This window comes from Drosophila albomicans, chromosome 2R (assembly GCF_009650485.2).
Source record: "Drosophila albomicans strain 15112-1751.03 chromosome 2R, ASM965048v2, whole genome shotgun sequence".
In the NCBI taxonomy this organism is placed as follows: domain Eukaryota; kingdom Metazoa; phylum Arthropoda; class Insecta; order Diptera; family Drosophilidae; genus Drosophila; species Drosophila albomicans.
In genome coordinates this window covers 7,674,630-7,701,222 of record NC_047631.2, presented here as the reverse complement: position 1 = coordinate 7,701,222, position 26,593 = coordinate 7,674,630, and the positions used below count along the sequence as shown (strand labels likewise).

Sequence of the window (26,593 nt, the reverse complement as noted above, 5' to 3'; positions counted from 1 at the left end):
GTTATCTGTTTATTGTTTAATTATGTGTCTTGCGTTTTACATACATACATACATATGTTATATTTTCGTTTCCTTAATGTGTTGTTTTTTGTTGTAATTATTTTTAAGCACAAGCATTTAATTTTCCTCCCGAAATTCAGAAAATATTTTCGTTTTCGTTATCGCGTTGCTTGTCACACTTTGTTTGTGTGATTGCTGCTTTTAATTACAGCTCAGCCCTGTTGTTTATTTCTTATTGTTATCCCCATGTGTATGCCCACATTTTGAAACCACAGCCAATCAATAATACGGTCTAGCATACTCAAGGATTGGCTTTTTTCTTTGTTCAAACTAATCAAGGCATCGATCAAATGCGGACAAAAACCCCTGTCAATTTGCTCGATAGACGGCAATTTTACAATTTTGCAATTGTACAATGCAAATCAGTCATTGAAGACGGGTTCATACATACATGTATATGTCTATGTGAGGGGTATAGGGTATATCGGGTATATACATATGTACATACATTTTAATCAAGCGCATTTGCTGCACATTTGTGTTGGCTATCTCTCCCTCCCATCGTCGGCGTCGGCCTTCCTTATGTAAGTCTAGCAAAAAAAACAAAAAGTACATACAAACGGTAGAACCTGGGGCAATCAACTGCGCAACTTACAATTCAATGTCAATTGAACTTGTAAAATGAATTAATTGCCAAATGAAATGTAAACAATAAACCAACCAACTGACCGCCTTCAATCGTACTTTTTCATATCTCGAAGCACGTTTTTATGGCACGCGATTGCAAAACGGGTGCTTTAACAGTTCTTATTGCTATCATCAATATGTTATATTAGGAAGTACCCAAAGTTATCTATTGCATTACTTTTAACTACAATTTCCTTATTAGGAAGGGGTTAGAGGAAATGTCACAAAGAGAGAGACTCCCAATATAATTTAACTGTAAATCAATACGAAACTACAGTAAATATTCTCTTGGAATATTTTATATTAGTCAGATAAAAGTTTTTTTAAGTTAAGCTATAAGTTTTTATATATTGCCAGTAAATATCATATGAAAGCACGTCCCTGAGAACATGTACTTATTAAGATAAAGATCTTTCTTAATTAATATACAATCAGTAGTTGTGGAAAGGTTTAAAACTTTAATCTAGACTCGCAGTTTCGGCCACATTGGGCTTTATTGATATAAACATTTTTATTTATTGAAGTTTTTTAACTGTATAAAGAATTTGTTGAATTCTATTGAGTTTTAAGAAAATACGTAATAAATATTATGGAGTTTTGTAATAAGTTTGTATTATCTATTAAAAAAACAACTTCTTGGTATTCGTGTTTTACAACCCTATTTACACACACTTCTTATATGAGGCACTTAATTTGAAGTAGACCAATGGGAATTAAACAAATTTTGTAAATTAATTTAAAATCAAATTTGTAACCCATCAAAAAAAAAACCTATATCCATTGGAGTAGGTCTGCATTAAATTTATATTTGTTTTGTGTTTTTACTGTACACCCAAACGCAAAACCCTATGAAACCCCAAAATACAATAGTTATATAAAAATATAAATAATTAACGTTATAAATAGGCTGCAAATATTTCAATAAGAATGATTCACTTTACATTTGAGCCTGAAATAGAATGTGAAGTTGATGGAACATTAAAAATTCATGATAATTCGAGTTAAAAAGCTGATTATCATATTTTAGAGTACAAGTGTCTTCTTTGCTTTACATTAACTGTGCCTTAGGAAATTCATGAATCATTCAATTTTAGGAGCGACAAAACCCTCATCATGTTCGAGTTACAGAGATTCGACTGTCTCTATGCTCGAAGCGAGCATGGGCAAACAATTTGAGTATTCAATTGACACTTCGATAACGGTAGACACACAATACGAGACACGCTTCGCACTTCGCATGCGTCGCTAACAGCAGCGGTACTTGAAGTTCTTAATTAAGCGTTGCCACACTGTCGAAACACAGCCAGCCTCAAAAAAGCAATCTCACGTGCCTTTTGCTATAGGCTAGTATATATTTGCACAGTTTGACTTTGCCTGCCTTCGTCTCTTCTTTCCCTTTTGCGTGTGTGTGTTTGTGTACACACTTGAGTTTCTAGTTCTGTTTCTGTTTCGGTTTCTGTTTCAATTTCAGTTGTCGTCATGTGCTCTCCAGCAATTCACGCACTTGTATGGGTGTGCATATTGGTATTGGTATTCGTATTCGTATTCGATTCACTGTCAATATATGATATGCACAGCGGAGTGTCAATAAGAGTCGCCTTCTCCTACACACATTGGAAGTTAGTTAATGTCCATACACAGTAGTTGGTTAAATACCACATCTATTTTTGCAAATATTTAACATACGTAAATACACTCAAACATACATACATACATGCTTGCGAATCAGTCAGAATACTTGTACTGGAATACTTGGTTGCATTGCGAGTAGTCATACTTACTTCTTGATGAACGCAAAGCAAACTCTACGAACTGAAGGTAATGCCTAAACACTTGTGCAAACATAAGTTGAGGGAGACGAGTTCTACCGTACAATGTTGTTGATGGACAGAGGAAGGCTGTGTTTATTCATGTGAAGGATTGCAAATGCAATTGCAGCTTACGAAACTGCAGCAATTCGACTCCCCTGAGATAATTTAAATTAGCTGAAATGTTCACTACGGTATTAAGTAGATTAGTAGTAGGCTATATTTAAATATAGAAAAATATGTTGAAAGAAATAATGTGCATATAATTTAAACGCAAAAATTCCAAGCAAGAAACTTTTTCAGATCCATTGACAACAAAGACTTTTTAAAAATGAAATTAGTAAATGAAAATTTGGAAATCTACTTAACATTCCACAAAGAAATGCATTTGTTTAAAATAACTTAAGCAATGGTTTATCAAATGTTCAAGTTGTTCGATACTATGAAAACATTTAAAAGAAACAATTTTTTTTCAATTTGAATAAAAATATAATTTGGATGAAAAGTATTTTCTTCTAAATATACAAAGCATTTTTTACTTTGATAGGAACTTGTTCATAGTAAAATGCTTTAAATGTCTTTGCATTTAAGAATAATATAATAGTTTGTATTTATTTGAATTTCTTGGGTGACAGCACTATAAGATTAACTTCTGACTCACCTGTTGAAGACGTGGACCTCTTAAGTCCATATGTGAGTCATTTCTATTATGGAAAGCACTCTGCCCGTATCATAATGCATATCGTGTTTGGCTGTCGCAGTGCACTTGAGAATGCCTTAATAATACACAGAACACGAAGGTGCACAAGACGCTATTTAGTAGCTGGTTTAGTAGTACTTACTATGTACTCACATATGTCCAAGTACTCGACTCATATTCATATATGATTTTTATATTCGCTTGTCGCTTTTGTTTTTTATTTCATTTATATTTTACGGCGAAGTCATAGTTATCGAATTAGCAGCACACTTAGATCACGCAACAATATTTGCTGGCAAAAAATATTAGTATATATATATTTTATATATACATACTTGTATGGGTTATATACGGGTTTTTGGGTAATGCTTATACACCGCTATTCGTACACTTGAGCAGGCGATAAGTCGACGAAAATTTGCGATAGGCACTTGCTTATAAGTATTCTTATGATTGTTTATAATCACACAATTTATGGACCTCGCCTGGCGTGAGTTTCGTAATAAATACTTGTACTCGAATTGGTTTAAAACAGAACTCAACGTGTTCTATCACCCCTTATCTCATTATGGCCAATCAATATAAATAATGTAGGCCATATTTCATATTCGGAATTGCCCCCAACAATCCAAAAACAGATCTGTAACCTGTGATTTAGAGTTGCATTTTATATCCTCTAGTATTGAGTCAACCTGTTGTTGTCTCTGCTAATATAATTCCACACATTTTGTAATACAAGTACTTGTTGCCAGCCCAACGAGTTTTGAGCCATAGGCGCAATTGTCTAGATGTTTTTGTTATCAGATGTTTATCATCAATCACTGTTGATTCGCCGAGTCGGTTTGTTTACGAAATTAATTGCCTGCTTGAAGCGCAGCGAATTGTTGTGAATATGCGCAATATAATTAATATTACAGTTGGGTAATCAATTCTAATTTCCCAGCAACGTTTTTTTTTTTTTTTTTTTAGCATATTGCGGTAAAAGTTAACACTTCTCCCTCTCATTACACAATTCATTGCGAACAACTTCTCATTGAACTTAAGACAAGTGTTGTGCGTAATACGGAAACTTTTTGTAAGAGTTATTGAATGAATATCACTTAAATCGTACAATCATTAATGTCTTACATATGACTCATTAAGCGGTTGTAAAGACTTCTGGGTTTGCCCAGCCTTAATTTAATTAATCACTGCAATAAAATACGCCACTTAAAATGCAATCATGCAGCATGATTAAAAGACGATTTGCAGTCGTTGATAGTTAGTTACAGCCTGATATGAACATTTATCGAAGATATTACATGTTAAGAACATTTGCATTTATATATATAATATATCAATTTGAACGATTTCATAAATGGTTTGAAATATATTATTTATTCACTATACCAATTCAAGTATAAATTGTATGTGATGTATGTATTGAATTCCGGATTAATCACAATTGATGTCGAGCTCAGTCAATTAAAAAATTTAGAGCTTTTAAGCGTGCTGCCTCTAGATGGATAAATAAGTTTATAAAAAATGACAAACAAATATACCGAAATTTCTCTTACGCAGAAATGTTAATGACAGCATAATATGCAATAATCCTCAACTTAATCAAAAGTTACTTTTATGTGCTAGTAAAGATTAATCTAGCAGCAGTTGCGTCAGCTGCTCGATTAGAGAAGCACTAACCTTACCTAACCCCAATTAAAAAGGCGCTTTGTTGACATTGACTTTAAAAGGGGGATTAACATACATTTCGCCCATATAACAGAGAATTACGAGGAACTGAAATGAAGCTGAAACTTTAAGTAGACGAGGAGATGTATTTGAAGAGACAACAAATCGATACTCGATAAATCTAGCAATCGATCAGCTTCTGAAGTAGAAGAGGAAATGTATTTAAAGAGAAAACCAATCGATATCTGTACTCGATTAATCTAGTAATCGATCAGCTTCTGAAGTTGAAGAAGAGAAGAGACAACCCATAGATATCTGTACTCGATTAATCTACTAATCGATCAGCTTCTGAAGTAGAAGAGGAAATATATTTGAAGAGACAACCAATCGATATCTGTACTCGATTAGTCTAGTAATCGATCAGCTTCGCTTAGCTATGATTTTCAGGTGAAATGAAGCTGATACTTGAAGTAGATGAGGAAATGTATTTGAAAAGTCAATCAATCGATATCTGTACTCGATTAATCTAGTAATCGATCAGCTTTTGAAGTAGAAGATATGTATTTGAAGAGAAGAAGAAGAATCGATCAGCTTCTCATAGATATCTTTAATCGATTAATCTACTAATCGATCAGCTTCTGAAGTAGAAGAGATGTATTTGAAGCGACAACCAATCGATATCTGTATTCGACTAATCTAGTAATCGATCAGCTTCTCAGCTGATGGCTTAGCTGTTGTTTCGCAAAGAGAGAGTCCGGTCAATCGGTCAAACAGCTGATCATTTGGCTGTTGCCTGGTCCACTCGTTGATGATGATTACGTGCGTGCATTCACAAAGTCCACAATGACCTTTTACTGCGCTTGAGTGCCCGCTGATTTGATAAATTCAATGTACACAAGGTCCAACTACACACACATACGAAATACTATATACACATATGTACATAAATTGTGTGGGTGTATCCAGTGTGTGTGTGTGTGTGGGGATGATAACACATCTACTATCCAATCCACATTCTGAATAACGAGCAACACGAGCCGCTGGCTTTGCTCTCGCTCTCATTCTCTGACTGATTTGTTCATCAGCAATTGAAGAAGCACTTTTCAGTTCGAGTATTTTGTACTCAGTTTGTGACGGAACACGAGTAGCGACATTTGTGCCGGGTCCGGTCCGCAGCAGTAAACAGATATTTGCGTTAAGCGAAATATAAATTTTGCGTCGAGAAATTGTTATTTTATGTAAATGCAAAGTGCAAAGCATCCAACTGGATTCTCTCACTCTCTACGTGTGTGTGTTTTTGTGTGTGTGTGCGGCAATAATATATAAATTAATTACAATACAAATTACTGAAATATTTAGTACAAAAAGTGTGAGCCTTAAATGATTACAATGCATAAAAATGCATTTTTCATTTTAAATTCCAGCTGCTCCAAATGCTAATTATTTCTAAGTGGAGCGTCGCTTCCAGGAATAGTGTCTGAGGCACTTCCAAAAATATACAAAAGAATTGAAAGATTTGCGTTCATTGTTGATATTTGCAGTCGCTGATAGAGTTTGCTTATCTCAATTAACAAAAAACGAAAACAATCACGAAAAAACAAAAACAATATACGAAACAAGTTTTCATTTAAATGAGAGATAACTCTTTTTGTTAGTCTGCAGTTTTTGTTGATATTCTATATATTTATATTTATTCATACTTATTATATGTAGACTAACATGCAGTATCATTACTGCAACTGGTTTGATTATTTTTCATTAGAAAAATTCAAAGTCGTAGTAAGAGTTTAATTAATATTTGATCACAAACTGAATTTAAAGATAGCTTCGAGATGGAAGATTCCCATGTCTGATACCTATTTCGTTAGTCATATAAAATAAGTGTCTACATTTTAGAAGAATAAATGGTAACAACAAATTTGTATTTGGTTTCGGAGATAATAGTTCAAACATAAATACATATTCATTTATATTTGGAGTATCATTAGGAATTGCAAGGTAAACTTTGATAGATAAAGATAGCTTCATAATTGAAGATTCCCACATCAGATACTGATTTCATATAAAATAAGAGAAGAATAAATTCTAAGAACAAATTCATTATTCAGTTTAAAATTTGAGATAATAGTTCAAAACATTTTAAGATACATTCAAATTGGAGATGGAAGATTCCAATTTCAGTTGCTTGTATTCTTCGACATATGAAATAATGAGAATGAGATTTTTTCAAGCAAGATAAACAAAATCATTATTCAGTTTTAGTCAGCTTTAAATATTGAGTTAATAATTGAGAATACATTAAGATACATTTAAAATTAAAACTCTTCCACTCTAGATGGGCCGGCAGAGTGTTTCACACATTTATATGCATAATAAATACGTTTTTATCTGCTGCCAGCGAGGGGCTCGTCCCTCTAGCTTTAGCCAGCTGGTCAAAATGCGTATTGGCCTGTGGACACGTTCAATTTGGCTTTTGGTCGACCTGCCAGGTGTGGCAGGTGTGGCCCGGAGAAGTTGCTAATCAGGCGAGTTGACAATTTCGCACTCATCGCAAACAGAAAGGGAAAAAATTATATGCCAACTGCTAAATGCTTAACTCAAAAGGCAAACTAGATTTTATGTAAATTTCAGTTAGGCCCACAAAACAAAATTGTTGTTGTTGTTGTTCCTCCTCCTGTTGACGAACCGGTTCGTTGATGTTTTCATTTAGCCCGGCGTCGAATATAAAAAAAATGTTTATGTGAAAATTACTGGCGTCAGTCGGGGCGGTCGAGAACATTAAAATTTACGATTCGGAAAGAAATCATTACAAAAGCCAATTACAGAACATAATGTAATTAATTGATATTAAAAAAAGGCCAATAATTTCGGCCATAAACAAAATTTATTTATACGTCTTTCTTCTTCTACAGAGCATTTCTTTCGTCAGCCGTTCATGACTCAGGAATTTCAACTTTAAATTGTATATTTGCCAAAAGGCTTAAATAACTTCCTATTACCAAAAAAAAAAAAAGCAGGAGATAACGGTAGCGTATTCTCTTTCTTTGTTAACAAAAAGTAAAAATAGCAAAGAAAACAAAAATTGCCGCAAAACTGAAACTTTAGCCTTAACCCAAATTTTTGTAATTGTTTTTGTTGTTGTTGTCAGGAGATTACTTTCAAGTGCAAGTTGATTTATGATAAACAAAAATAAAAATGTGAAAAGGGGGAAAAAAAAAACATTTATCTGACCTTGTGAATTTTTGTGCAAATTGTGAAACGTTTTGTGAGAGTGGCTAATGGATAAACAGCATGAAAGTTGAGAGTAAATCATTAATAATGCCAAATACTTGAAATTCCTACACTCTCGTTTTTCCATTTCTCTTTTGCATGAAATTGAGAATTCTCTTGAGCAAATCCTTTTAAATATGTTTTGTTAGAATTTGTGAAGCTTTAGTCGTCATTTTTAATGCTTACAATAACAACTACAGAATTTATGATCTTGGTTGGGATCACATATAAATTGTTAAGGTTATTTTATATTGCAAAAAACGTCTACTGTATTTTTTGGTATATTTTGAAACACTTTACCGATATACCAAATATAACTTTCGGTATATTTGACTAATGTAAACGTACTCTATGCGATATTTTTAATGTAATAGTAGATCGATATACCAAACATAACTTTCGGTATATTTAAGTATTTTGTCACTAAATTAATTTGGTATATTTTTAGAATAATACCGCACTGTGTTGCTTTTTTCACTATATAGTACATTTTTAATATATCAGCATACCAAATAAATCTTTCGGAATATTTTAGTACTTTTGTGGTATAAAATTTGGTGCATTTTAAGAATAGCGGGTATTTCACAATCGAACACATCCGACTGTATCTTTTTTACTTGTTTTATTTTGTTTATTTTATTCATAAATGCTCTCTTCAATTGGCGTCATTTAACAATTCTGTTCCCTAGAGTAAATGGTCATTAAATTTTAAATTTTAAATATGTTTTTCTCAGAATTCCTCAAACGTTTCGAACTATTTTATATTATACCTGGAATTTAAATCAATCTGCTCTGAACAATTAAAATTGACGATATTGTCAGTCACCCTTGATGCGTCTCATATGAATCACATGATTCGCAAATGCTTTTCGTTCATTTCCATGCACTCTCAACACTAAAAGCGTGGAACTTTAAAGCAAACGTCACGTTCTACGCTCTGAGGTGACACTGCGTCGAGGCCCGAGCCCATTCAATTAACCCTTTCAACTAGCTTTTGTAATCAGGCAAATATAAACAAGCCCAGAACAACATTGCGGCTCTAACAAACGAAAGATAACAATGCGGCATTAAAAACTTCTAATTATAAATGAAAGAGAGGAGAGTTGAACAACAAAAAAGCAAGCGAAACGTGAATTACTCGCACAAACTGGAATTTAGATATACATATAGTATAAACAAAATAAATTCTAAAGAAATTAAATAACAAATTCCAAGCATTTGGCAGTCGCTGCTGCTGCTATGGATGCTGCGCTTTGTTTTTGCCCTGCTATCAATGCTGCGCTTATCACTGCAGCGCGGGCACGTGACATTTTCCATGCAGTACTCAAGTGATAATAGGGGAAGCTACTTTGCTTTGCTACTGTGTCACTGACGGAGTCAAGTAGAAGACAGCGAAACTGTCAAGGTTGCCCTGCCCCTTCTACTACTAATTGTCATTTCTCTCGTTTTGCGAACACTTTTGACAAGCTAATTAATTTCGTAATCAATATTGCCGCCAAACACAACAATGACAGCAAAATTGAGTCATTAAACGTCAGCGCAGTGTTAGCCGAATTTGTCGTTTAACACACATACATACACATCTTTATGTCTGGGTATGTGTGTGTGTGCTTTTACAGCTCATCTGTCGGCAGCTGCCGCTTAGCTGGCTGACAGTGCGTATGATTGATGGCCCTTTTTCGCATTTTATCAACGGCTTTTTGTCAAGTTTTTGTGCCTAAACAAAACACGCATCAATTTCATTTTCGCCAGTGCAATAGCCAACCAACAAAAAATTATTCTTGAAATTGATTTGAACTTTAGCCTGGCCGAAATGAAAAGCAAATAAAGCCTAAAACGTACTTTGTTTTCTTGCAGTGTGTGTGTGTGTGAGAAAGTGTGAGAGTGTGAGTGCGAGTGGAGTGAGAAATAAATATTAGTTATTATTACCCAACAGTTATTGGCTGTTGAGCAAATGCGAGCTGTAATTAACTTTGCAAAATGCAAAACATCATGATCACATCTCAACAATACTGGTAAGATAATTGCGATCTTAATTAACTGGGTCAGCAAAAAAGTGTTGCTAAATGCATAAAATCGTCAATAAATTAGCTCACTTTACTTAAGGAAAATATAGTATAAACTGAAATTAAGAAAAATTAAGTAATGTTGTTAAATGTTACTGATAACTTGTTAGATAATTTTAATGTTGAAAACTGGGTCGAAAACTATCAAAAAAAACACCTAACTTTGCAAAAATGTACAAACAGAAATTAACTAATACATAAGTATAAAACGTTATTATAACAGTGGAATTATTTGCAAATATAAATACCAAAAATATGAATCGTAATTTTATTATTACAGTGGAATTATTTGCAAATAGAAAGTATTAATCTTAATTTAGAAAAATTCAGTATAAGCCGAAGTTAAGGAAAATCTTAAATACAAATTGTTTGCAAATATAAATGCATTTTAATAAGTAAGGTCACCAAAAATCTAATTCTAAAAGGAGAAATTTTAAAAAAACTCAGCTAAATATATAATGAAGTTGAGCGCAGATAATATTATTTAACTTTAAAGGTTACTGGTTGCAATCTTGATAAATGGGTCAGAAAGTCAATAAAAAAGGGCACTAAAACCAATAATTTAAAAATAATTAGTATAAACAGAAATCAAGAACAACTCAAGTACAAATTGTTTGCAGTTCAACGCTGATAGCATTGTTCAATGATAGAGATCTCAAGATTGTCGTCAGCAGATTCCCAGTAAAATTGCCACTGACAAATCCAAGGTTATAAATCAATAGATTATTTCATTAAAATAGACAGACACATGCAGCATGTGGCGTTTCCAATTTGAATGCTTGACATTAATCACGGTTAGATTGCCACATCCAAGATCCAAGGTATTCCACTAACTGACTGAATGCCTGACTCACTGATTCACCACTGCGACAGCGACAGCTGCTGTGAGAGAGAGACCTGTTCTTAAGGAGGAAGCTCCCCAATCGCGCTAAGCATCCGGCAAACCCAGATCAACGCAAATGCCATTACACAAAGCCCGTCTACGCATGCTTTAAGGCACGTACGCAGCTTTATAGCACGAGTATTTTTCGAGTATTTGTTTGCCGGAAGAGGCTGCCTCTCGTTTGCTTAATGATCAGTCCGCGCTCTGTCTCTTTCTTGCCTTTGAGCGTCTCTCTCTTTCGTTTCTTTGTGGCTCATTGAAACGAAAATAAAACAAAGGATGAGTTTTATTGATTGAGAGAGTGTGTGAATTGCCCATAAATATCTATTGAAAAAAATCCCCAAAAAAGCTGTTAATTGCCATATCGAAAGGGAGCAAATTGCCGACCGCCAATTGATTGTAAAAATGTGCTAATCAATGGTAAACGTTTATTTTGATGAGTGAACCATATTTCGGCACAAGTCTCGAGTATCATATTTATTCATTTATTGAGCTCTGTCTGAATGCAATTAAGACTTTTGTGAACCATTTTAGACACACATCATCCGACACACTTCATTTCTTAAGTTGTCCAACATCCGATGCTATCAATTTTTATGGTAATAAAGATAAGATGTCTTTATGGTCCAACTTCGATTGGGCCCAGGTGTTGTCAGATCGAAAACGCGTGACCAAATCAAGTGTAGGCGTACCGCAGCATACGGAAATAGAAGCAAATGTTTTAATAGAATTATGACACTTATCGGAATAACATAGAATTTACCGATAATCGTGACATGAGAATCGCGATCCTTGAGGCTGAAGTGAATCGTTTGCTAAGCTGCCAAATTTATATTCAATTCAACTGATTGAATTTCCCAGATTCGGCGTATCGAAGAATTAGCCATGATAAGAGCTGCTAAAGCGGACTTAAGCACTCGAATCTTATCGATACGAATTATCATCTGCTTATCAAATTAAGTTCCCAAAATACTTAATCCAATCTAGTGTTCTTGCCACATTTCAAAAGAAATTATTATCGATTAGATTTAATCTTAATACGATTACAAAATTTATTTTTATTTTGAATCCTATTTGATTATAGTGCGATTGCAAAATGTGTATTAATCGATATAATTAGATTTCGATATTAAATTTAATAAATCCAATGGAAATCAAGAAGTAATTTTTGATTAGAATTAATCTAAATATAATACAAAATTTTCAATTTTGATTTGTTTTCATTTCTACTTATTGGATCCTATTTGATTTTAACGCGATTACAAATAGGTATTAATCGAAATTTTGTTATATCGCCTAACAGTTGCTTCATTTAAATTCAATTTATAAAAACGAAAATCAAAATTTAATTATATCGCTTAATACATACATATCTGTAATCGCGTTAAGATCCAATGATTCGAATTCATCTTAACCCGATTATAAAATTTGTATTAATGGTTAAGTCTAATTTCATTTTCATTTCATCAATTCCACATAAATAAAGAACATATATTTGATCCTAGCACGATTACAAAATTTGTATCGACTAAATTTCGATTTCAAGTATCATAAAGAACTTGAATAAATTCCAACATCGAAAAAACATTCTCACATGCATTTTTTCCTTAGCTTTCTCTAGACCCGACACCTATTAGATATTTTACATTCTTATCGCTTTACTTTAAAGTATAGAAAACATTTCGAACGTGACTATTTTATGGTTGTAAAGTTTAAGTAATGTGCGGACTTTCAGAATTCATCACGTGCTCAGCCAGCTATTACTTGTACACATCTATATCACATAGTATATCATCCAGTAACGATCACTGAGTTAGGGAGAGGTGGGAAAGGACGACGGAAAGGTGGCAAGAAAATAAAGATAGTATGTAAGTTACGTGTGCGTTACGGAATTGGCGTTTGTTAAACGTTAAACGTAATTCGTAGATGGAATTGTCGAAAGCGAGTGCTCTCGATGTATATTCCAATTACGAAATTCATTCTCTCTCTCTTTCTCTATCTGGTAGTACTATTAATTATATTTAATGTTTTTTATTTTGTTTTGTTCAATTTTGGTTGCCGTTTGAATTGATTTTTATGATTTTCTCGTTTACTTTTTGGCACAATTTACGTTTGCTCCTTATAATTTATAACGTGCCAGGTCACGTAGGGCTAGTCAAGATGTTTCCAGTTTGTCACGCAGCGTTGACAATTTGGCGATTCCCGTGCGCAGGTAAGTGAAATGAACAACATAACTAACTACTTAGTACTTATTTATCACTAACCCAATCACACACTTTGCACACACCCAAATATTTTGTACATAAAATGTAGCTAATTGATTATGTGATGATACACAAAATGTAGCTAAAATGAAAATGCATTTTGCATGTTGCATCTGCACTCGATTCGATATGAAGCATGAAGCGCTCTCTCTGCATGTTGTAGCCATACTTACTACATATATAAACTTAATTATTTAAAGCCTGTCAGCACATTTCAATTTGCATAACAATATTCAATCTCAATCTCTCTCAAATCTATAAACATTTTTTGCAGCTCAGTTGTGACCATAACTAAGCATTCAAATGCATAATAAATGCAACAAAATCAATCGAAGTATAACATAAATAAATAAAACGGAAAATTAATAAAGCGCACATTCGTTCGACCGTTTATGATTATTTATTACAGACGCGCAGATAATCTTAATGTGTGCCTTTCATCTTATTAACAAAATTGATAATTTATAAGAGCCACAAAACTGTTAACAACAATAAGCACTAAATAAACGACTGATATTAATATGATTAGGACGCGTCAAAGCCAAGAAAAGAATACAAATAAAAACAAAAACAAACAACAAAAAACCAAAAAAAAAACAAAAAAACATTTGCAGCAGTTCGGGAAGAAAACAAAAACCAAACGCTGCAGATTAGCCAAAAAAGATTAGATTAATGTGACCAAAGTGCTTCAGAAATATAAAATAAGGAAGGCATTTTATGCTCTTTACCTATTTGCTTATCATTAAGTGCGTCACACGATATCACTCTCAATTGCCATCTTTCACAAAGAGTTTCTACACAATGCGTTTTCATGTACTGCAAAACGTGAGTTTGCTCAAATCAACAACGGCAGCTTAACAGACAAACAGACAGATAGACCTCACAATAAGCATCAAGTTCAAAGACCCAACTTTGTCAATGATCTTCAGACCGCAACGCCAGAGACCCAGACCCAGACCCCGAACAAACCCCGATCCGTGGCGATCCGATCCATAACCACACAACATGAGAGTAGAGCAGACAAAAAGACAATTTACGAATATTTATGGTAGTAACAATTAGTCATCAAGCGAGTCAAGGCTGATACAAGTCAAAATATGACAGTATTTTACCTGTTTGTTTAACACCCAGCACCTATTGAAGAGGGTATGCTTAGGCATAGAGTATGTAACTTATTAGATTACTTAACAAATCAGTCTAAGATATATAATCTGATTATTTAGAGTATTTATTAGACTAGTTTCTAATCAATTGAACTAATATTTCACCAGTACAGGGAATCTCTTAGTTGTGCATTTTACGGTTTGCATTCAAAACATGCATTACAAATAAATACGACCTTAAATTTAAACTTAAACACTTATCAACTAAACACTCTTGAGTTGTGTGTATTTAATGCAGGGTATCTTGTAGTGAGGCAATCTCAATTACACATATTTTAAACATGAAATACATTTATCAGTTAGTTTGAGTTGCTTTATGTTTTCGTTCTTCTTTTGACACTATCGATTTATCTATGAACAGATACAGGGTATCTGCTAGTTACGCAGTGACTTGCAAAAGAGATGAGAATTTGAGATTTGTCAATCAGACGCACTTTTATATAGTAAAGAAATGTGAATAAAATGTAATAAATAGTATAATACTTAAACTTATCAACTCTTCCTTCTTTGTAAATACTATTTACTACTCTAGTTAATTACGTTGTATGTTAAAGAGTATCTTTAGTCGAGTACACTTGAAGTGCAGTCATGAAATACATTATGCATTAGACACTTAACGGTTCGTCACTCTTCTAGGCGCACTTTGAGCATATGAATCATTAATAACAAATCCAACACAACTCGACAAATTGTTTTACGTAAGCCTGAAATCAGCAAGAGCCAAAGAACAATGTTATTGTTGTGTGTTGAGGTGCAGAAGTGTTGTTGACATTTCAGAAGTCAGATGTCGAGGCAATGCCATGCTGGTGGTCTGGTAGTCGAATGGTGTCAGTGAGACAACAGAGTCAACCGAACTGAAGTGAACTGCATGCAACCTTCTAGTTGCCTTCTTGCCACTTGTCATTACCAAAGCCAAGAGGCTTAACGCCTTTCTTGCTTGCTACTCGTCACTCTTGTTGTTGCCCAGGGCCGAAAATATCTTAAGTAAACATTAATGCAACGCGAAGCGAGTTTATTGATAAGATATGAATAGAACACAAGTGTGTGTTCAGGAATGAGTAAGAGTATCAGTAGTCGATAAACATTCACTTCATACCTAACACTTTTATTGCTGCTTGCTGGTAGCTCTTTTCTGTTTGCCATACTTTTTTTGTGGTTTAATCTCACTTTTGATCTGTGGCAAATGATTACATTCAATTGACTATTCAACATATAGTTTAGGAATATTCGAATTTGATAATGAAATAAACATATAGCCAATAACCGCGTTCCTAAAAGAATAACTTATGATGATGGCAGCAAAAAGTTAATAAAATAAGCTGAATACAATAAAATAGCGTAAACTGTGTCATTTCTGTCCATCAGGTTTCTCTAAAATTCTCGTCTTTTTAAACCATGAATTTCTCATTTAATAAGACGTTGACACTGGGAAATGAAGAAACAGATAAAAGAGAATTTACGAGATTTGCATTTGAATATTTAATTTCTTATGACACAAATTAAAATAACGGACGCAGTTTTTTCAATGTTACACAATACACAATATACCTATGACAAAAAATGTATTTATAAAGAAAATATCAATAAAGGTCTTTATTCAATTTAAATAAAATTCATTAATGAAAGCTAAATTTATTAACATTGAATATGGTATTCTTATCGGTTCCTCCATTCAAAGTTTTTTTAGTTCAATAAAGTTCAATAGTTGCACTCGATAACCTTTATAGAAAGACATTAAAGAACTGACAAAAACTCACTTAACTCAAGCAGTACAACAAATATAACAATCTCATAAGTACAACAGTAGCTATATCCAAAACCACTCGAATTACTCAACCTTCTTGCGAATTACTTCAAGTTTCGACATGTGGCATTCCCCAATTTGCTACTGCCTTCAAATCATGTGCCAAAGGAATGTGCAAAATAAACAAAAACCATCAAAATAAAATAAAGAAGGCTAGACTTGTGCAGACACTGAACAATGAACTATGTGCCACATAATTATTGATATTTGCTCTACTCTAAATAAATGCATACAAAAATACAAAAATAAAACAAAATGATATGATACTTTTCCACCTAAAAACAAAAAACATCTGAGCAAATTGAATTCCTGCGAGCATTGTGAACTTAATAAACAGAAAAAAGCAAAAAAAAAAATGAAAAGAAAATAAAATAAAATAATTTGTGTCGCCTTCGTCAAATGTCGCAACTTACAAATCAAACACAGTTGTTTCTCTGGGCTCGTCCAGTTTAGCGATTGGTGTTGTACTTCTTTATTGTTATTGTTATTGTTTTTATTACTGTTTTCGTAATGAAGTTCAGGCGTCCAGGTAAAATTACGCGTAAATAGGCCTAGAAGGCCTCGAACGGCGCGACGAAGTTTGTTTGATTTGTGAAATATATTTCAGCTGCGCAATTAATTAAAATGAATAAATAAATAAATGAACTTTTAAATGACAAAAGGCAAAAGCGTAACTCAATGGCGAAATTGTCATGGCAATTGCGATAAATAATACATAGTATTACAATAAATACAAAAGCGCAACAAATGTGCGCTAAATAATTATTTACTATTTATCTGCAGACTACAAAGAGAGAAAGAGACAGAGTGAGAGAGAGGTTCTTCCTCTCCTCGGTGTCAGCTGCCTTAGCGCATAAATACTAGAATTGAATAAATAATTTCCATTTTTTGTTTATCTTTTTTATCATTGATATTCAATTACGGTTATCGGCAGTTGGTTTCGCTAATTGCCATCGCACTTTGCTAAGACACGCGCAAATAATTTTCATATTCTTTATTCTCATTTTTGTTTTTAAATAATTTATGCCAATGAACGATAGCTCTCTATTGTAAAGTCCCTTCGAATACTGATGGTAGAAATAACATTTGCATTGAAGAGACTTTTAGCCAGAGGCAATAAAAAGATACAATTGTATCTTTAGAGGCACGTTTAATCTGATAAATTATGCAAATTAGCTAATATGCATACAAAGATATGCTCATTGTAGTTCAATTGAATGCCTTAAAAACAAGCTAAAAATACGCGACGAAAACCTGATTGTCATGATCATGAGCATATATCCCAAAATCTGTCAACAAATGCGATCTTTATTTAAATTCATAAATAATGAATTGCCATTATACAACTCAGATACGATTTGAATACATTCTTAACACTATGCTGGTCTGAATTCTAGTAGTTTCATCTACCAAGTGTAGCGAATAACATTATTTATATCAAAATAGTTAATAGCAAGCTGTCAAATCAGTTATTCAATTTGAAGCAGCCACAACATGAATAAAATCGAATAAAGACTTCCTCAGTTTGCCACTCAACGGATGACAGAATGTTGCCACGGCGGAAATTAATTTTGTCAATCAAAAATGTCACACAAAAAGACGCAGATACAAATGTATCTAAAGATAGTTACGACTAAAATAGAAGTGACTTTAAGATATCTCAAATGCAAGATGAATACGAATAGAAAGTTAAGATTCAATTATTTAACAATTAGGAGTTCAATTCGAAATGCAAAATGAAAATTAGAAATATGATAAATCAAAGCGATAGTTAAATGTGCGACACATGCCAAGCTAAATATGGCGTGTGATGTCGGTTTTTTTTTTTGTTTTTTGTTTTTGTTGGGTGGCGGTTGACTCGATTGTGCTTGAGTGGTTACAAACTTGGCGCTAGGAAGCTCGATATCAACGTCGTCATCAACAGCCATCAAAAATTCCGTGACAACGCGTGGCATATAAAAAATCTACAGAATATTCTAAAAAAAAAAACAAAAGACAAAAGCTCGAATTGCACGTCAAATGAATATTAATGGAACGAGAGAGAGAGAGCGAGATGGTGTGTCTCTATTCAATTTCGAGGCATCTGCAAGCCAAAAATGACAAAACAAAAAATAGCTAAATAAATAAAAATGTTCAAAATAAATTGTAAAGAAAAGAAAGATTTGTATTCAATGTTTGTTGTCAATCGGTGACGCGACGCGACAAGTTTCTAAGCCGGCATCGAGTTGCCCTGCAAAATAAACGCAAACAAAGAAAAAAAAAGCAATTAAAAATCCATTTCAAATGCGTTCCGACTTGCCTCATTTGGCTCCGCATAGAAGCTGGCGAGCTGTTGTTGCTGCTGCTTCAGCTGACGCATCTGACGGTCATTGTAAAGCTGCATGCGTTCCACCACCGATATCTGGCGATAGTTATCGGCCGTATAATGCGAGACGGCAATGCTGGCGCCCTCTATGAGCGCGAGCAACACGCCTCCAACTAAAGCGCTGCTCAGCATTGCGGTGACACCTGCGAAATCGTAATCGAAAACGAAATTGATTTTCAGCAGCAAATCGAAGTGCATTCAATTATTCAATGACCTTGCTTGCAACACATTTACATTTGCAACTACGTATACATTGACGTACCTCCACGTGCTGCAAGCACACCGCCAGTCGCTGCACCGCTAATGATTGAATTCCATGGATCCTCCTTGCCGCGACCGTAGACCAATGTGCAATCGATGGCACTGAAGGTGCCGCCCCAAATGGCAAAGCTGCCACCAACCAATGCGGCACGTGCTCGCACCGCGGCCATGCCACCGGCCAGACGACGTTGCACGCCGCAGGGTGCATTGCGAAATCCCTTAATGGCCTGAAAGATTGAGCCGCCCACAAAGCCCATGGCGAAGGCGCCACCACAATCCTCGACAATGCGAAATGGACACGGTTCGCGTGAATACTCCTCCATATTGATTAGAAATGTAGTAATAGTAGCTAGAGTTTGGATTAACTATTTGTTTGAAGGCCTGCTTGTGAAAATTGTAGTGAATTCTGAGGACAGGCGAACTCGTGACGTGTCGCCACAAATCGAAAGCATTTAAAGGTTAACTCGGTTAAACAAAAAACACAACAAACTAAAAAACAAAAAGCAAAAAAAAAATAAACGCGAAATTTTCGAAATGCGTCGTCGTTTGCCATTTTTGGTCACTCCTCGATTGTTGATTGCCAGATAAACAAAAACATTACACGCAGCTTTCAAAATAACAACATATAAATAAATAAATTGTTATTAGCTAGTTATGGCCGCAATTTGAGCTGCAAAATTTGTAAGTGATAAAGATCGCAGCCAACAAGTTGCTATCGATTTACGACTTTATATTCTCTAATTAAATTTAACAACCGTTTCGTGCTTTGTCACGTGTTTCTTTCTTTTTTTCTTTATGTCTGCATTACAGGAGCAAATCACGCAGTGTGGATCATGGCCTTGCAGCGCCTTTCGATTTGGATTCATTGCGCTCGAAAGTTGAGCAGCGCTTTGAGAGTGTCGACAAATTGTCAAGTAAGTATTCATTTCTATTTGTTGACATTTAAATAGCGCGCGAACTTGCAAATAGCACACTAGCGCCATCTGTCCTTTTTATGGGGAAGCTCAACACTAAGTTGGCTGCGCACGTACTGTTAGATAACAGCGAGCAGTACTGTTAACGCACGTTTCGATAGAAGAGCAAAGCGAAGTAAATGTAAACAAAAGAAACACACTTGCCGGTAGATATGGAAAACAATGTATAGAAAGTGCCGTTACTAGATTTTTTTTCGCATTTTGAATTTTTTCAAAAACTACTGTTTTTGACAAAAGTCTGATCAGTGGAAAGCAGTCAAAAATATATAAAGCTTTTTAAAAAACAATGAAAAACGTATATTCATACATCGATAGTGCCATCACCACCTTCATTTAACGGCAGCTTTAAAATTTCGAAATATTGCATTAAAGTGTTTAATATTATTATTACATAACATGGAAAATAAACGTTATCTATGCAATAATTAGTGAGTCATAGAACTATATCAATAACAATCACACTGTGATAAGAGCCTCTTATCAATTTAAAATAAACAAGTCTTTTATTCAATTTGTTTGGTCGATCATTTGTTTTCATTATGTTCGTTGTTTGATTTTGACGTACCAACAAAAAACGCAGAATCGACAAATTTCGAGTGCAGCGATAGCGTCTTTTTTTTTTTTTTTTTTTTTGGTCAGCTGCTTGCGACAATGTTGTTGGTGTAACGTCAACGTCGAAATCCGAATTCGAATTGCAAAAGAGAAAAAGAGAAGGACGTGCGATAAAAGGTTTAAAAGTAATTATTAGTCGGTCACTGTGAGATGACGATAGCGCACAATCGTTTCTTGTATTGATGCAAATACTGTACAAATAAAGTGTTCAAAATGTTAGAATGTGTAGAAATTTACTGGCAAAAGAATGTAAATCAGAAAGTGAATGCATTTGAGACAACATCAGTGACCAGCAATGATTTTGCTGTCATCTATTTGTGCCGTCAATTCGCACAAATTGCACAGGATGCCATCACAACTGGCGTAATTTATTCGCGTCTGCGCCCCGATGACAAATTCGTGGTCTTCGAGCAATTGCCCAAAAAAAAAGTTCTTCCAAGTATGTTAATTATGATAACATGCGCGCATTGCACATTAATTGTTGCTTGCATTTGAAACTGTATTAGGTTGTGTCGGATGTTAATTAACAGTTATCGTTTCTTTATTCACAGAGCAAAAGTCTTCATTGCCCACCATACCCACCATTTCCTATACCGTGGGAAATCGCGACACACTGACCTCGGTGGCGGCACGTTTCGATACGACACCATCGGAGCTAACACATTTGAATCGCTTAAACAGCTCGTTTATCTACCCGGGCCAGCAGCTGTTGGTGCCCGATAAGAGTGCCAAAGACGATGCCTCGACTAGTTCGACGGGAACGAATGAAGGGGGCGGCGGTGGAGGCGGCAGCATCTCCGGCAAGTCGAGTCCCATAGAGCGCAAGTTGTCTAGCGATGAGAGCAAGCAGGAGAAAGGTAAGCGACGCTACTGATGGAAATGGTGCAATTGGTGCGATGATATTGAAGCTCATTTTGCCGCTTTTTCGCTTTTATTTTGATTATTAGCTTACACCCATACACATACACATATAAACTTGGGTTTCCCTGTTTTCAAATTGGGTGCCGCGCTCTGCATGATAGTTGGCAACGCTGTTATTAACAGCTCTGAACAACACTCGTTCACTGTCTGTTAACAACAGCTGTGAAGTGCCAACCAGCTGCTGTTGCTGTGCAGCCCTGGTTTGGTCGAGAATTATTCGTGACACTTGCGCTATTTTATTTGTTTTTGTGTGTGTCGCGTAAACAAGAGAGATAATACAAAAGAAAAACTGTTGGCCCTAGTTTATTGGCCACATCGCACTTTAAAAATATTGTGTAGTGGCAAGTGCAAGTGTTGGTAACACATAAAGGAAGTGAGCCTGATCAACATGCACACCGCTGTCTTTTGGCGAAACGGAGGTCATTCTCTTCTATTATAATAATAATATTTGCTTATTTGGTTATATGGTGATGTGTGCTAATTTGTCGAAAATTCTCTTATTGGTCGCCAGACACAGATGGGGGAGTCAGTCTTTCAAGCAGCCACAGTGCTCAGACACGAGTTGCAAATTTGCAGCGGACTTCATCATCAAGTTTATAATTGTCACATGGCGCGCATTTAGAGAGATTTAATTTTAAACTAAATATCACATAAATCAATTTCTACCCCGTGGGCTGAAGCCCACTTCCAGCCACAGGCCCAGCACACTGCTATCTTATCAGTCTGATAAAGACAAAAAAGAAAATCACAGCGCAACGCCAACGCAAACGCAACGCCAATTTGGATTCCACTTTCGAAATATGTATTTACGCCAAATACTCTATCTTACAGATATACTTGAGGGCCTGCGTCCCGGCTCCCCGAAGCCCGGACACATCGAGCGGGTCGTCGGCAGCAACAGCTTTAGCAATAGCCAGGCTGAGGAGAATGCCGACAAGAGCGATGATCCTGTGATTACACAACGTTTTCTCAAGATCAATGTGCGACACATTACCGATGGCCAAGGTGTTGTTGGTGGCGTGTTGCTCGTCACACGCAATGCTGTCATGTTCGATCCGAATGTCAGTGATCCACTGGTGATCGAGCATGGTCCCGAAAGCTATGGCGTCATTGCACCTATGGATTTGGTTGTGAATGCGGCCATCTTTCATGACATTGCCCATATGCGAGTCGCTGGCGGCGCTGGACCGAGTGTTGCTGCCAGCAGCGGTGCTGAGGCCGAGAAGCCAGAGATCTATTATCCCAAACCAGTATTAGTTGAGGAGGACTCCAAGGAGTTGAGCGAGCAGCAGGCGGACATCGAGACCAAGCGTTTGGAGGGTAAGTTCGATGCATTATCAATTAAAAGCTTTTACAAATTGTACATTTTGCATTTGACAGCGGAAATTGGCTCGCTGGAAATCACCGATGATCAGGAGTCGCTTTGCTCCAGCACTGGTCGCGACGGCGACGCCTTTCCCAAGGCCTTTGAGCGTGAACGTGTCGAGGTAAGTCCACCATCCACATAAGGGAATTACAAACTAAACTGACGCTTTTGCACTTGCAGGATACATCAACGGAAGCCAAAGATAGCGCTAAGACTGACGCTCACGATGAGGAGGATGAAAAGAAAACGCTCGGCCTGACAAACACACGCAGCACGCTTGAGGAGCGTCGCAAGAGTCTTTTGGATCATCACTGGGCCATTCCGAGCAAAGATCGGTTAGTATCTCAGCTTGCTGTAGTTGTGTTCTTTGTTTCTTTGTTTAACAACAAAATACGTTTGTTAATAATTTGTATTGTTCAATATGTTTATTTTGTGCTTTTTTATTTTCATATATCAATCCGCAACGTTCGTTCCTAATTTACATATATATTGCCAATTGTGATTTACGCTTCTCACGCCACACAACAAACACACATCCATACACAAATGTATATATACACACCACACACCTGTGCAACCTGTAAATGTTACCTGTACATCTCACCAATCCACCCAAAAACCAAACATAACTCGCAAAATACTCAGCTATTATTTGTCTAATTCCCGAAGATCATCGGAAGACGAGGCCGATAACGAGTCCAACATCACCGTCGACAGCGGCGCACGTGTCCAGCAGGATGCAGTCCACTCGGCAACCAGTTCGCTTAGCGGTGGAGTTGCTGCCGCAATTGCTGGTGCTGCAGCCGCTACAGCAGCCTCTTCGGCATCGGCTGCAAGTGCAACTGGCGCTGTTGGCTTGCCGCCAGGCGTGTTGCCACCAGCTGGCATTGATTTGGAGCATCTGGAGCAGCTATCGAAGCAGTCGTGCTACGATTCGGGCATCGATATACGCGAGCCCATACCCACAATACAGCCGATACCAAAGAAAACCGTTTATAGTGACGCTGACATCGTGCTCAGCTCCGATTGGGTACCACCGAAGACCATTGTGCCGACGCACTTCAGCGAATCGCCGCCACGCAGCACAATACTGGGCCAGAGCTTGGATGCAGGCGGCACTCGCAAGAAGACCTCCAGCGTGAGCTTCAGCGTGGACGATGAGGCAGCTCAACAGGCGCAGGCAGCTGCCGCAGCAGCCGCTGCAGCTGGTGACAAGCAGGCCGACAAGAAGAACAAGGTGAGCATAATTGCAAATTAAATGAAGAATTTTTTAAATTTACACATTCTTATTTGCAGATGCTAAAACGCCTCTCGTATCCATTGACCTGGGTGGAGGGACTCACAGGCGAGGGCGGTGCCCCGCCCAGCGCTGGCGGCAGCTTGAACAAGTCGGCGGACACTGATTCGGCGCCCAACACGGGCGATTCCAATCAAAGCGTATTTTCGAAAGTATTCTCAAGGTGCGCAAATGCAAAACTCACAATGCAACAATCTCTCAGCCTAATTAATTACTATATAATCTATAATTGGTGCCACAAATTTCTTTATTTCGTTGTCAACAAAAACCAAAAAATGAAAAAAACAAAAATAATGCTTACCTTCGGTTAATGCGGATCGGCTGCTTTTGCAAAACATAATTTGAACTTATGCTTTTCACACACATTTAACTCATACACATTTTCACACTAACACTAACACACACACACACAATTACAACAAATGTTAACTATATATATTGGATGGATGCAAATCGAATCATATATTTAGCTCGCCAATCACTCTGGTATCAGAGCTGGGCGGTAATCTATTTTCGAAAACACCGTCCGAAGAATCTGGTGGGTCGCCAGTGCCGCCATTGACACCTCACTCGACACATTCCGAGGGTCATATGACCTATGGGTAAGGAAGGAGACGGATACCAAAAGTGTTCCATGTGTTGCTCTTGCTGTTACTCATTGATGTTGTGTAGCTTAATTGTGTAACTCTCATCTGTATACATCCGACCAATATCATCAGCTACAAGCTAATCATTTTCATTTAATCCATCCATAGTTTGTATTTGATTGATCATCAGTTAGTTACTTAAGTTATAGTCGTATTTCACCACTAATCTTGCATTTGTTTGCTTCCCCGCAGGCGTTCGTCAATTGGCACTTTTATACGTCCACATTCGTCGGAGGGTACGGCGTCCAGCACAAAGCTGAAGGAGTCCAAGCCACAGCCACCCAAGCTGGACTATCGCTCCATGGTCTCCATGGACGACAAGCCGGAATTGTTTATCAGTGTGGACAGTAAGAGTTTATCAAGTATATCATTTAATTAGTTTACTGAATTGCCTTCCATTCGCAGAGCTTATACCTCGTCCAGCACGCGCCTGTTCTGACCCACCTTTGTATTTCCGCCTGCGCATGGGCAAACCCATTGGCAAGGCCATTCCACAGGGCACCACAGTGATGTCCTATGGCAAAAACAAGCTGCGCGCCGAATATTGGTTCAGTGTGCCTAAGAATCGGTGAGTCAGACACATTCAATTATTTGATTACTTAATTGATCTAATTACTTTTCAGCGTTGATGAGCTCTATCGCTTCATTAACACCTGGGTGAAACACCTGTACGGTGAACTGGACGAAGAGCAAATCAAGGCGCGCGGCTTTGAGCTAATCCAAGAGGATACCGAGTGGACAAAGAGCGGCACCATTAAGTCAGGCTACAGTGGCAGCCAGGATGGCGAGGAAATCGGCGATCTCACCCGTGAATCCTGGGAGGTAAGTTCCATTATCCATCTATATCCTTTTCCAATATCGCAAGCGTCGATCTCTCTCTCTCTTTTCATACTATATAATTTTTAACCTATTGCTCTTTTATATGCGCTGAGTTTTTCTCTCGAATTTTTCTACTAAGTATAAATTAAACAAAAAACCAAAAAAAAAAGAAACAGATTTCAAAATTTTAAACCAAAAAAAAAAAGAATAATATAAAGAACAATTTCTTTTAGATTATGCCTCGAAATTATTGAATTTTATATATGCAAAAATTTTTAACATATCTCTTGTATACTTTTCTTACATTTATTGTACACGCGTTTTCTTCTTCCTTCTGTTTCTTGTCGTGTCTCTCTTTTTCGTTACAATTTGCATTGATTTTACATAAAAAAAAATAAATACATATAACGAAATGTTAAAAAATGATATACTACACAACAATCTGGGCAAAAACTATGTTAAACAACCCAAAACCAATACAAAAACTGAAACTGAAAACTGAATTATGTGATAAATCTCTATACGACAGCTTCTAAAGGCGCCCTTCGCCAAGACCTACAAGATCATAAAAACGGCTTCGCATGCCGCATCGCATGATTTGGAATTGTTGGGCGGCGAGGTTAGGACTTACAACCTTTTAATACGAATTCTTCCACCTAAACTTAAATTAAAACGTGTTGTTAAAGCACATATCTAAAACGATCCAACCACTTTTGGAACTTATGTGAAAATGATGTGAATTCTTTATGGTTTCTCTTAGTTTTTATGGAAAACAAAAACAAAAAAAAAAACAGTTTATTTCTTAATGTTATCATTTACCTTTATGGCTCGCTCGTTACTTTAATTTATTTTCTCGTAGTTACCGAGTTACACTCTTAAGCATCATGTTCTCTTTCGTTCCTTCAGTATTGTAAAACATTTTCTTGGCACATTTTTTCAAGCACCCTCTAAGTGTGATATTGTGTGTGTGTCTATGTGTGGCACACTAAAACAACTCTAATTGTTTTCAATAATTTAT

The 26,593-nt window shown here is 36.2% G+C and overlaps 2 protein-coding genes across 27 annotated transcripts in view; one reads left to right on the top strand and one right to left on the bottom strand.

Annotated features, from left to right (window-relative positions):
* Window positions 1-26,593, top strand: part of LOC117576569 (TLD domain-containing protein 2) — an 84,580-nt gene that overhangs the window by 35,262 nt on the left and 22,725 nt on the right. For 2 of the 26 annotated variants that reach the window (XM_052006801.1, XM_052006794.1), the window contains 12 exons: window positions 13,223-13,294; window positions 19,750-19,853; window positions 21,077-21,382; window positions 22,278-22,766; window positions 22,827-22,933; window positions 22,993-23,147; window positions 23,458-24,049; window positions 24,109-24,272; window positions 24,949-25,103; window positions 25,162-25,324; window positions 25,380-25,578; window positions 26,105-26,194. In XM_052006801.1, coding sequence (XP_051862761.1) covers window positions 13,223-13,294; window positions 19,750-19,853; window positions 21,077-21,382; window positions 22,278-22,766; window positions 22,827-22,933; window positions 22,993-23,147; window positions 23,458-24,049; window positions 24,109-24,272; window positions 24,949-25,103; window positions 25,162-25,324; window positions 25,380-25,578; window positions 26,105-26,194 — 2,596 coding nt within the window. Of the gene's footprint in view, window positions 1-10,098; window positions 10,149-13,222; window positions 13,295-19,749; window positions 19,854-21,076; window positions 21,383-21,704; window positions 21,866-22,277; window positions 22,767-22,826; window positions 22,934-22,992; window positions 23,148-23,457; window positions 24,050-24,108; window positions 24,273-24,579; window positions 24,712-24,948; window positions 25,104-25,161; window positions 25,325-25,379; window positions 25,579-26,104; window positions 26,195-26,593 lie in introns of those variants that run through there. The other 24 variants (XM_052006802.1, XM_052006796.1, XM_052006803.1 and 21 more) reach the window with 21 other exon arrangements.
* On the bottom strand, window positions 18,457-19,339 carry LOC117576698 (probable mitochondrial import inner membrane translocase subunit Tim17 1). The gene is made up of 3 exons (XM_034261695.2): window positions 18,941-19,339; window positions 18,613-18,821; window positions 18,457-18,543 (listed from the first exon to the last, which is right to left on the bottom strand). Exons 1-3 carry the CDS (start codon window positions 19,260-19,262, stop codon window positions 18,523-18,525), a joined length of 552 nt encoding a protein of 183 aa, XP_034117586.2. The 5' UTR covers window positions 19,263-19,339; the 3' UTR covers window positions 18,457-18,522.